Below are 13,159 nucleotides of genomic sequence, written 5' to 3'. Positions count from 1 at the left end.
TACCCTCGGTCCTCTGAAAGGAAGATGAATTCAGGTCAACCCCAGAGTGCCTGTTTGCTGGCTGAGAGATGCATATCAACTCTAAGTGATTTTTTTTTCAATACCATTTATGTGGCTTGTATTTATTTCCTTTAATCTTTTAAGTGCTGTTTAGTCTCAGTGTGATTTGCTGTGGATCCCCATTTCTGATAAGATGTGATATCCTCCCAGCCACATAGTGCCAGCCTGAAGCACTAAGTGACTGATAGGGTCTCAGCCTGAGCGGTGCCTAGGGTGGGCGGTGGGGGTGGGAGTGTAGGAGGGAGCAGGTGGGAGAGAGAATGGGGTTGTGCGCCTTCGCAGGTCCTTTTTGCCCTTGATTCCATCCGGTGATAGATACTCTCACCTTGACATTTTGCCTTGGGTCAGTCAGAATGAGGTAACCCCAAATTGACAGTAGAACAGCTATTCATGAGAAGTGGGAGATTCTGAAGACAATTCGGAGTACGGTTAGATTGTTCGAATACCTTTGGTGCCGTGTGTCCTAACTGCCTATGTTTATTTAGGGTTTTCAGGGAAGTACTGTAGGATGCATGTTCTGTTATGGTCTTCTGGGCAATAGCAAGCAGCTGAGCTGGTCTATCCACCCCTTACCCCCATCTAAGGCTCATACATATTAACATATACCAAGCTTCTTTTGATGTTGTCGCTACTAATATTTCTCTTCTTAGCTTTAAGGTAACTTCCATGCATTCTGAGTTTCAGGGCTGTTTCCTCCTAGTTTGTATGACAATCAACTCTAAAGAACCCGAGGATCCTAGATCTCCTTCTGGACTCCACAGCTTTAGCCTGGACTGTGTGGGGATGGGGAGAGCAGGACTAGAATTTTGTGGCAAGGGCCCCTGGATGACAGGCTGGGCGGCACAAAATGTCTGCTATTTATCCAGCACCTCTCTTTACATACCAAGCACGGTGCAGGCTAATCTATCTCCAGTGCTTATTAGTGGGTATTTTTGGACAAAATCAGCAGAGTGCATTGCTCTGTATTGTCTGTGAGTGAAGCTTCACCTTGCTTAGTGGTCTGCGTGGTTTAGACGTTTGGAAAGCAGTCTACGGTTTCTGGCTCCTCTCTGCTACCCTCTGTCCCCACCTGCCATATCATTAAGGAGCATCATTCAGTGACCACGTCTTCCTCCATGCCAATGTTCTTCACCAGCACCAAGTACCTTCCCTGGCACAGCTACAGGAGAGCTGAGCTGGGCTGGGGACTCTTGAGCTTATATGCACTGTTCCCAGCCTGCTGTGAACCATGGGCAGCCAAGGCCTGGAATCTGCCTCTCCTCAAGGCTCTTGTGGTAGACACAAGGATCAATCAGGAGCCAGTTAAGATGGTTCATCTGGAAAGGCAGCAGGCTGGCAATTAATCTGCTACCTCAAATACAACTCTATTTCTGATTTTGGTTCCAAGAAAATTCATTTCGATTGTTCACCCAAGCAAAGCATTAACTCTTAACCAAAATTAACTCAAGAATAATGAAGTGGGATTTTTTTTTTTGCGTGTGTGTGTGTGTGTGTGTGTGTGTGTGTGTTTGTGTATGTAAAATAAATCACTATTTCTCACCTTTCTTAATATGCCAGGGCATTTATGTATTGTCCACAGTGCATGCTCAAGGGTTGGTGCATAAAGCAATCTTGCTTCAACCTCCTCTCAGCTGATCTCTCTAACGCATCCAGTCTTTGTCAAGGGGGCATCTAAAGACAGCCCTGCCTCTCTAGTGAGTGACTGAGCCTTGAATGTGTGTCCTTTGATATCTTGCCTGTGTTTCACAGTCTGCCCTCAAACTGTTCATAATCTCACACGCTGCCTGTATTTGCAGTTGAAGATGAGCAGCCGCCAACACTGTCACCAAAAAAAAAACAACGTAATGGGGGCATGAGGAATTCACCCAACACCTCCCCGAAGCTGATGAGGTAAGCAGATCCCCCTCAACCCCAGCAGGGTCACCTCCCACCTCCTTCCCTGGCTTCCCCACCTGCCCAAGCCCAGGCCCAGACTTCCCTCCCCAGTCAGCTCCATGGGGGGAGGGGAGCGAGATCGTTAGAAGGTTTCTTAAAGGCTGGAGTAGTTATTCTGTCAGCTTGTCAGCAGTTAATGATAGAGCTGAAAAAATTCTGTCACGAAAAACAGTTTGAAAAGCTGTTTGAAAAATACATAGGCTTTAAAGTCTTAGCTGTCACCATGTCCTGTCTGTGTGTAGTTACTAAACAGCAGTGGCACTAATGACGCTGGGAGCCAATCAGAGGGACTCTGTGGTTAGTTTGCCTGCGGCAAGACTCTTTCTGCTGAAGTCCCTCTGAGGACTGGTTTCTGTACTTAAGGCCATATGTGAGATGTATCATCACAATAAAAAATGAACCTGAAGATTACCTTCCTTTTATCCTGTCGATGGAAATCAAATTTCTGTTAATTGATTTTGACTGAGAAAAAAAAAAGTCTAATAATCTGTGGGCTTGCCAAAGCAAAGTTCAGAAGCAATCCAGTTCCTCCACTCAGGCTAAAAGCAATATTAATTATGGAACTGGTTTGCTTCTTTTCTCCTTCCTTCCTTCCTTCCTTCCTTCCTTCCTTCCTTCCTTCCTTCCTTCCTTCCTCCCTCCCTCCTTCCCTTCCTTCCTTCTTCCCTCCCTTCCTCCCTCCTTCCCTTCCCTCCCTCCCTTCTTTCCATCCTTCCTCTCTTTCTCAATCTATCTCTCCTTCCCTTCCTCTTCCTCCCATTTCTAAACTATGAAATCATCTAAGAAATAGCAAATGCAACCGAATTTCAGTACAACTCTGCAAGTTCCTGTTTGAACAAATTCATCTTGTGTTGCCTTTGTTTCTTTGATTGTCTCCCAATCCTACTATTTGTTTTCACAGACATCTTAATTCTCCAACACTAAATGACAAGAAAGATTTCAGGGCCTGTGAAGATAGTCCAAAGGGTAAAAGTATTTGCCTTACAAACATAAAGTCATGAGTTTGATAGCCACAATCCACGGGTGCTGGGGAGAAGCCAGGTACAGAGGCTCATGGGTAATTCTAAAACTGAAGAGAGGGAGACTGGTGGATTCATGAGGCTTGTAGCCCAGTTATCCTAGACTACTTGCTTAGTTCTAACTCAGTGAGAGGCTGTCTCAAAAGAAAAGAAAAGAAAAGTTGTCCTCTGGTCTCTGTGTGAGTATGTGTGTGTGTGTGTGTGTATGTGTGTGTGTGTGTGTGTGTGTGTGTGTGTGAGGGAGAGAGAGAGAGAGAGAGCGACTGAGATTTCAGCACTGTACTACTCATCCTAAACAGTCCCTCTTCCTGAAATATTTGCCTCCCTGACATTATTTGCCTCTTGCCTGGCCATGGACCCCTCTTCCTGTGATTACTGGAATGCAGTATTGATTGTTTCTAATTCCCACTTGTCTGCAATCTTGCCTCCTCTGTGTCCGCCTGCCTGGGACATAGATGGGGACTTGTCTTGAGGACATGGGTCCTCCTGGCCCCGTCTCTCTCTTCTTTCACTCATGCAATTCTCCACTCCTGTGAAAAGGGCTTCAGAGTTCCGTGCCTCTTCTGTGCGGCCTTGCTAGGGCTCTACTGATTTACATGCGTGTTTACAGTTTACGAGAAGAAATAAAAGGCACCAACTGCCAAGTCACTGGGTTTTATGATACCAGTTGTCAGCCTAGCATACAAGTCCTATTTACTCACCTTTAGGTAATCGGCTTATCTAATGCTAATAGTTTTCTCCATTTTAAGGAGAGAAAAGCCCAAGTGCTTTCTTTTGCCTAAATTTAGAGAAGCAAATAAATAAATAAAGAGGAATCTGAAAAATGTGAAACCTTGGGAGCCAAATTCCCTGTCCCTGTTTGCTATGTAAAGTATGACTCGCCGCTTTGATCTGGAGTAATAATAATTCTGAGGAGTTACACTGTTTTCATATGCTTCAAAGCTGTGTCAAAGTTTTGCTGCTTAAGGGTACTTCTTTATTCTGTTGGCTCTTGGGTACCAAGATGACAGGTCTCCTGTAAGAGGTGGAGGCTTTTTAAAGTTGTAGCCTTCAGCAAAACATCAAATTACCAAATCCAGGGTAACATACTTCTACACAAATGCTTTTTCTGTAGATATATTATACCATATATATTAAATACTTTAGTGTTACGTGCTACATTTTATGTGCAATAGAAAGTGATGGTTGGAGGTAGCCTTGGGGGGACTCTTTTCCATAAGCAGAGAAAGCTAGTGTATACCGTATCAAGTATGGTTTTTACAGGACTTTCTGCCTGAAGGCCTTTGTAAATAAGTAATGATCAACAGATTGGCTGTGGGTTTTTGAAAAGCATGCCCATGTCAGATTGCATGATGGGGGAGAATTTTCAAAGTGGATCTTGCTTTCATTGCCTGCCGGAGAGGGGCTGAGGGAGACAGTCAACCCAGGCCAGAGCTGTCTGCTTCCCAGTACATCAGAATAGCTAAATGGGGGTCAGGTGGTGAGCCAAAACTTGCCAAGCTATAGAACTCAGGCTTCTCATGTTGGTGCCTATGGGCAGCTGATCCCACTAAAGTTACCTGCTGTCAGCCGATGTGTTATCTCACCTGTCTACAATGCTCCATCGTGGTAGCTTAGCCGAAGAGCACCATCCACACAAGTGGTTGACGCTCCTCTTTGTCCTTGAATTTTATCCCCTCAGGTGGTTAACATTCTTTATCTAATGTCAGAGGCAGGGTCTATGTTGAGTCTTCTCCATTTTCCTTCATGTCCAGCCTAACAATGAAGGACCGAACCAAAGGGCCTTCTGGTTGACCTTTGAATGTATAGCGCACTGTTAATAAAACTTCCAAATCTTTTTCTTTCAGATCTCTTTTGCTGATTCATACCTAGATCTTCTTTCCTATTTTCTCCTACATCTTCAAATGCCCCTTTTCTACTCTTCAGGAGATGGGACTTCAAGGTCCTATTCCTTATAACAGCTCCTCCCCATCCCCAAATCCATAAAGAAGCTAATGACTTGTTTGGAGTGGGCTTTCCAGCATGATTCCATGCCTTACTTTTGAGCAGAATCAATCATTCTGAGTGTGGACAAGTTTTAGTAGCCTATGGGTGGTGATATGGACAGCTTTAGAGAGCCCAGAATGGCCTGAGATGGTCTATAATTTACCACCCTTGGCTTCTACAAATAAAAGAGCCTCCAGAGTGACGCCTTTCTCCAAATCATCTGCTGGCAGGAAATGTGGGGACTCTACTAATGGTCCTGTGTCCCTGTTTGTTCTGGTTTTGTCAGGCTCATCCTGGTATTTTAGTGATACTTCATTCTCTGTATGATCATTACATTAATAGTCTTGTTTGTATGTGTGCATGCATGTGTGTGTGTGTGTGTGTGTGTATCTGGATATGGAGGTAGTAGATATTTTAGTCAGTCTCACAGAAACAACCCTCACATACATCCAGAGTCAATGACAGTAAGGATGGACATACAATGACAGACAACCTTTGGCGCTGTACCCACTGAGAAGTGAGCCGCAGTGGTCCCTGAGTCCCTTGCTCTGTCTGTCATCCCTTCTTTGCTGGTTTCTTAACTGAGTGTTACAGAAAGAACTTCTAGTTTTTAACCATATCACCAAACCTGTTGTCTTATTCTTCTCCCCTGTCGGATTGCTTCTTTGTAAATCCCTGGAGGGCAAGAATTTTGTCTCTAAATTAACTGACCTGAAGGAGGTCAGTCAAAGGTTTTTAACTTGAAGTCTCACAGACCTGATTTCATGAAAGCTGTCTAGAAAGTTAGGAAAGCAAGCCAACCTGTCCTGTGATGAACAGTTAAAACAGACCAATGTGTAGCTGAACCTACCCCTCCTGCCCCAAACACACACACACACACACACACACACAAAGAGAAAGAGAGAGAGAGAGAGAGAGAGAGAGAGAGAGAGAGAGAGAGAGAGAGAATCTGTAGCTGAATCTCCTTCAATTTGTCCACAGCCATATATAAGGAGTTGTGTTTTCTGGATCTCTTAGATGATGATAATCCATACCTGGGCTCTCACATGTGTTCACAAATGGAATTCTGGAAAGGCTGTGTGCCTCAGGTGACTGTTCATCTCCCAGATTAATTCTCATCGCACAAATGTTCCATGAGGGCCTACTGTGTTTAAAGTGTTGTGGGAAGTAGTGGTAGGGTAGAAGGGAGTCTAGTCTTTAAAACAAGACAGGCAAGTCACATAATCAAGTAAGAAGGGATAGAGTGTCTGTGAACATGGAAGTACTGCTGTCCCTCAGAATGGCCAAGGTTTATTTGTGAAAGATGGAGGAGGTCTAGTTTGCCATCACTTATAGGAGATTCTCTGCTGATGTTACTGCCTCCTCTGGTTCATGGCTGCCTGGGCATAATTTTCAGAGTACTGTGCATGTAAACTCATTGTTAATTGTAGCTCTGTGAGCAAGTATAGTTCTTTCATATGGCAGATGAAGAAGCTGGGACATAGAGAGGCGACATCTATCACATCTCAGGAAGCTTACATCATCAGAAAAACGAAGGAAAAAGTGATGGTGCTCAGACCACTGTACATGACCTAATATGGCTACAGTGGTGGATCCATAGAGTAATATCACAGGAATTGAAAATGTGTGTATGTTCTGGTCTCCCAGTTGTGGAGAATCTTGTCTGTTATAGGTAACAGGAAGCCCTTGCAGGTTTTTGAGGAAGTGGCTCCCTAAGTTATGTGTGGGAAAATCATTGGTAATTTTATAAGGGTGTCCTTGTAGTCCCCCATCAGGGCCTTTCTGTGACCATAAATACAAAGATGTGTAAAAAGGATCCTACCCAAACCTTACCCTCTGCTAGAGTTTTCTGGGTATCAAGGAACTCAGAGTTTGCTGTTGAACTCTATATCAGGCCCAAATTAGATGGCATTCCTAAGACGATCACATGACATTTCTAATATCAGTCCTGAGATTGGAACAAGGCAAAGAAGCACAGACATGAGGATTTCCATGTGGTATGTGTCAAATAGACAATATATATGTAGAGATAGCTCTCACCCAGGCTAGCACAGAAAATTGATAATGCCCAAAACAGAGGTATTGGGCAGTTTGAGGAGCACTTCATGTCATGAGACCCAGGAAGCATTAGATCTCAGTTTCCTGAGAGGGAAGGGAATATGATGTGAAGGAGCACATTATCCTCTTGGGCACTGACTGATCATTAGGTGAAATGAACTCATCTACTTGTTAAAGCATGTCCCTTCTCTTTTGACTCATACCTTTCACGGGGACCTTTTGTTAGATTTTCTCACATCAGACCCTGCCACTGTGACAGATTCTAATAATAGGAAATGGTAGAATGGCCTGCAGCCCACTCAGGGTTGGGGACAGAATGCCACCCTCCCAATTTTTCCACTGGGCAGAAAAAGAAGGAAGGCAGGGGCAGGTTAGCTAAATAAATTCTTCTCCTAATGCACAAACTAACAGCATGTGACAGCCCCCATGGGACCAGAGAAGGAAAAATCATGAGTGTCATGATTCCAAGGTTTGGATGGACTTGACACAGGAATCAGAACAAGTTAGTGCTCAGCAGAAGGTCATTATTCTGTCCTGTCACTTCAGAGGTTATAGAACCAAGGTTATAGAACCATGTACGCACTCTTGAGCCATTTCCTCTGGGTAACAGTGGTAACTTCCATTTTTCTCTGAAGATGCTGTATTAGGTGGAAATGGGAAATACCAATGCAATTAGAACCAAAGAAAAGGGTCCCATGTTTTCCCAGTGGGGTTAGAGTCTGGTATGAAAGTTTTGTGTAGGTGTCTCTGTGATTGGCAGTCTGGCAGAAGACGGCTGGATCCTAGAAAAACCATATCTCAGAGGCAATGGTGGTGGTTAAGGAATTAGAAGCAGAGCTGACAGATTCTGGCAGTTGCCAGACTACACAAATCAGGATCCTAGCAACAGAACTGAAAATGTTATTTACAGAGAACTAAAAGGCACCCAGGAGTAGTGGCTAGAACCATCTTCCTACTAGAACAAGAACCATGAGAGAAACTTGAAGTAATAAGCTCCATCTTCCAGAAGTATTCATATTTTATACTGGAGTCCTAAGTTCCTTTGTTAGTAGCATCTGTCTGCACCACCAAGGGCATTATACCTGATCCCTCAGTGCTGGGTAGTTAGGGCAGCTGGCTCCAGGCAAACTCCAGGCAGCCTTGATTGCTTAAAGACATACTTTATAGTCTCTTCCCACCGTGATGTCTGTCTTAATGACATATACTCTGTGTTAACTCAAATACACTGTCTCTATGTGAAAATGATTAGAAAAGCCCAGAACTAGTTATCATAAGATAACAAAAGAAACAGGCTCTTGCTAAGCATAGATTCTGGAAGGCATGCAGGGTGTAGTACTGCTCAGACAGCAGAACACTTTGAATAGTTCTTGTAAATCAGATTGCTTATTGAGCATCCACTGTGCCCTCTACTAGTTGCTGAAAATGTATTAGGTGTATGTGTGTGTGTGTGTGGGGGGGGGGGGGCATACAAGATGCTGGTCCTGTAAAAGTTCAGCATCTAACGAGGCAGACATAAATCCTTTTCTCTCAGTGGACAACTTACACCTCTATAGGGAAAGAATCACAGAACTCACTGAAGCTGAGGACGAACATTTGAACCAGAAGATGAAGTCTAAGAAACACCCTGCAGTTCCACAATGATACCACAAATGCTCTAGGGGGAAGCATCTGCCACTCAGATGGAGGGGTTGTGGGGGGCACCGTGTTCTCATTTCACCCTGATGCCCATTTCTCGTAGCTCACTGCAGGATGGGGTTGGCCTCTATCTGTGGGGGATGCTTGTGGTGATGGAAAAGGCCTTACCATATGATGGAACCTTAGGTCCTAAAAGGTTAAGCAGGAAGAAGGGTAAAATTCTGAAAGTATGTGGCAACAACTTCCTTCTTTCAGGAATGTCTTGGGTTCCATGTGTTTTAATGTGAGCCTCTGAAGTCCAGTGTTGAACTCAAAGCCATACAGTCAACTGGGATTTGCTGTATTGGCTGTAAGGGCAACTCTCCTCTTTAAAATATAATTCAACTTCCTCACAGCAGGTTTGCTTAGCCAAGGGATTTGCGGTTTAGCTTTAGGCTCCTGTCTTCAAGGCATGCTTTTTGTGTTTCTACTGTGGAGGGGCATTTAGTTCACTTCCTGAGATTAATTGATGGCAAGTGGCCTTCCTTACTCCGCACACCCTCAAAACAAAGATCTTTTATTCTCCTCTTAAAGTCAGACGCGCTTAATTTCTAGCTGTGGAGGTAGGACTTGAGAGGTGAGGAGCAAATGGGGTGGGGGGAAGCCTAGCTCACTGGGGCTGCCTTGTTATTAATAGTGGGCATTCCTAAACCAGCCTTCAGATCTTTGCTACATGACAAAGACTCACACAAGCCTTAATTGATTTTTGAGCCACTCCTTAGCGCATTGTCTTGACAAGGGGCTCGCAGGGGTAATTTTCTACTGAGTATTCATGCAAGCTGTGCACTTCATACATACCCTTGATGTTGTTTGCCCTCTCTTTACAGCTTAGGGCATTGTGACTTGGGCTGCAGGGGGGGAGGGAATAAGACACAGCTGCCTCCTGCAGGAGAGGGGGGACTTGAGGGCGGTGATGAACAGGACTGGCTTCTGGTCAAAGTCTTTCAAAACATAATCCCTCTGTTCCCTCACAGCACCACTGGAGCTATTCTGCCGCTCCCCTCCTCAGCTCCTCCCCCTCCCCAACTATTTCCCATCTATACACATGGACTGTTAATAACAGAAAATGCCTCTGAGTATTAGTAGGATGGCCAAATGACAAAGATTTCAACATATGGGAACTCCTCCTAGCTTCTCTTCCCAAGGGGAATCCACTGCTTCAAACCTGAAGGTCCTCTAGGCCCACCAACATTTGCAGTTAAATTACCACTAATAGGGCTATCCCTTGTACCCTGTGGGGGAAAAAAAAACCAACTCATTTTCTATTTTATATAACATTTTTCGTTTTGGGAAGCAGGGTGCTGTTTGTCTGAGTCAGTTGGCTCATCCTCTGTAGACTGCCAGTGCATAGCTATAAAACTCTCATACAACTGCTCTGAGGCTTCTGTGCCTTAAGTCAAGCAACAGGACACTGGACGTCTCCAGTCATCTCTATTGAGAACCATTTTGTGGCTACTCAGACCTTGCTTCTTTAAGTGGATTCTAATAGATGTTGGTAGAACAACACTAAAATGCTTAGCTTTCACGGCTTGTCAGTTATTCCTATGGCCCTCCTCTCAACAAGTCAACTGTTGCTGTCTTTCCCATCAAAGCTCCCCAGACCTCACACCAATAGGGAATAAGCATGTTCTTTCTGGAAGCCTTCACATGGTCCATCATACTATAGCTATTTGTTTTAGCACATACATATACACTAGTGTGCCATGAACTTTGACCTATATTTTCTTTTTTTTTTTTAATCTGCTACATATGAACCTCTATTTGACATTACTACATCTTTCTTTCCTGGCTAGGAACAGAGGTCTCATGTTTATTGATAACTTTACTGATTAAAGAAACCAAAGTTGGAGATTCAGATGCCACATCCAGTCTATAAAGTAAATATCCACATTCAGGGGGATTTTCTGTTTCTCAGGTCAAACCCTTCTGGAGAAGTCCTATACAATACATATTTAAATCATCCAGGCCAGACTCAGCAACCTATGTGGAGGGCGGAGTATATGTGGAGTTTCTCTGAGATTGACTGCCTGATTTGCCATGTCTCCAATCCTTAGAGTCATATATAGCTACTTTCCCTGAACTCCAACCTTAGTTAGTTTATAATTAACATTCACTGTCACTTTGTCCCCTCATAATGATGGTCAGCTGACCATCCATCTTTCTTGTAGGCCACTCTCACTTTGACATAGCTTCTAGAAAGAACCAAATAGTCCTAACCAAAACCACATCAATTCTTTCCCAAGGCATATATTTTTAATGAATTTTGGCCAGCCTGCTGTATCTTTAGATTGGCTGGTAAGATGTGAATTTAGTCCTAGATATCTTTTAAGACTAGAATGTCCTGGTAATAGGTGCCTGGCACTTGGAAGCTAAGAGAACATCTTCTTTCTGACCAATGAACAAGGGCAAGAGAATTTGAACTTGAGTCTGTCTTCATGGCAGGTCTAAGATTCCCTTGAACCACAAAACATGTTCTTTAAGGTTTGAAAGAGATTCTTTTCTCAAGCTCCTTCTCTGTAGTAGTTTTGTCTACCTACCTATGACAGATGCTGGATAGTTAGAAGACTGTTAAAGATTTCTCAAAGTTGAATAAGAAAATCTCTCATTTACTAAAGTGTGTGTGTGTGTGTGTGTGTGTGTGTGTGGTATAGATATATATGTGAAAGTTGGGGTTCATCACCCATGCATGTTCATAGAGAGGAGAGAGCTTTAGGTCACATATCTTTCTTTATTACTGTCCACTTTAATCTTTGATTCAGGTTGCACCAGGCACCTTACCAATTAGTCTGTGCTGGCTGGCCAGTTTTGTTTTGTTTTGTTTTGTTTTGTTTTGTTTTCCTGGCTGGCCAGTAACTTTCCGAATACACCCATCTTCTCCCACCATTTCTTGGGATGTAATCATGAGCCATGTTTTTGTAGGTACTGGGAATCAGAAGTTAGGTCCTTAAGTTTGCACATCGAGGTCATTACCCACTGAACCACAGTGCCTTTGACCCCGAAACATCTAAATATGCTTTCATTGTGTTCCATGACCAGTTCAAATCAGCAACCGCCTTTTTTTTTTTTTTTAGTTAATAATTGTACTCTTTTTTAGTATTTAAATTTATATTTATTTTGTGTATGTGAGGGGAAGCTATGGGTGTATCTATATTAAGTGGGGGTGGGAAGACAAATGCCAAAGTGTGTGTGTGTGTGTGTGTGTGTGTGTGCGCGCGCGCGCGCGCATGTGTGCATGTGTGCATATGTGTGTGTATGTGTATGTGTGTGTATGTGTGTCTATGTGTGTGCGTGTGTGTGTGTGTCTGTGTGTGTGTGTGTGTGTGTGTGTGTGTGTATGTGTGTGTGTGTGAAGGCAACCACAGGGGGTCTGTTCTCTCTATACACTTTACATGGCTTCTAGGGATCACACTCAAATGTCAAATGCTTGCACAGAAAGCACCTTTGTGCACTGATCCATCTCAGTGACCCTGATTTCCACACATTTGGACTCGACTTTGTATGTGAGAGGTGTCCTGGTAGTTTAAAGCCCCTCAAGACCTGTCAACAACTGGGCCACTGAGATGCTACTCTGAATTGGGTTGTCCTGCTTCTTTAAAGATCAGCTATGACAGTTGCTGCAGTAATCTAGCATGCTCCTTGAAGATGACACCACAGGATCGCATCACATGGCCTTCATCATCTGCTGTGGCCTCAAAGCAAATTGCCAAGAATAAAAAAACATGTAGTGAGTTTCCTGTCTTCTCCGTGTGTGGAAGGCATAATAGACAGGTCATGCTAGATGTCCAAAAGCTTAGCTCTGCAGAGAGATTGCTGCCCTACACTTTATAGTCAGAGCAAAAAGATGAGAAATATCAGGTATTTCTCAGGGAGAAACATTAATACATAAATAAAGATTATCCTTTATATAAATGTCTGAAGCAGATCATTTTAAGGGTAGCACCACTTCACTATACAATATTGAAATTTAAATCAGCTTCTATTTTCTGTCTTTGGTCAACAGTTTGCTTAAGGAAGTTAATTTTGCTGCAGGATAGGTCTGCCTGGGGTATCTTAATTGTACATGGTCAGTGTTGTAGATGCCGATGAGGGCTTCCCACATACTCACATGCTGACCATAGCAGAGCTAGAGCTTCAGACGATGAGTATAAGTTGGTCTGTAAGTTGTTTCTTATACTGTGGGCATGGTAGAGCTGCCTGATTTTATCGTAATTCCTTGGAATGTCAGTTAGATCCCGACATCCCACTGAAGAAAGACTTCTATGCAGCCATACTTCCAGAAGCAGAAGGTGTAGCCTTGAGAATTTCAAACGAGTTTATTAAGATGCATCTGAGCTGGAGGCTCTCACCCAAGGAATGCCATGTTGGGAAACGACGGTGGGGACAAGGGGCCCGTCACTGGACGGTTACGCACAAATACAGTTGTCAAG

General features: G+C 43.7%; 1 protein-coding gene across 1 annotated transcript in view; it reads left to right on the top strand.

Moving 5' to 3' along the window:
- Positions 1-13,159, top strand: part of Kcnma1 (potassium calcium-activated channel subfamily M alpha 1) — a 692,507-nt gene that overhangs the window by 604,922 nt on the left and 74,426 nt on the right. The window contains exon 19 of the mRNA XM_052189881.1: positions 1,857-1,950. Within this exon, the coding sequence (XP_052045841.1) occupies positions 1,857-1,950 (94 nt within the window). The remainder of the gene's footprint in view (positions 1-1,856; positions 1,951-13,159) is intronic.

The sequence above is a fragment of the Apodemus sylvaticus genome, chromosome 8 (assembly GCF_947179515.1).
Source record: "Apodemus sylvaticus chromosome 8, mApoSyl1.1, whole genome shotgun sequence".
Taxonomy (NCBI): domain Eukaryota; kingdom Metazoa; phylum Chordata; class Mammalia; order Rodentia; family Muridae; genus Apodemus; species Apodemus sylvaticus.
The sequence above is the reverse complement of the archived record's forward strand: the minus strand, read 5'-3'. Positions and strand labels throughout refer to the sequence as shown.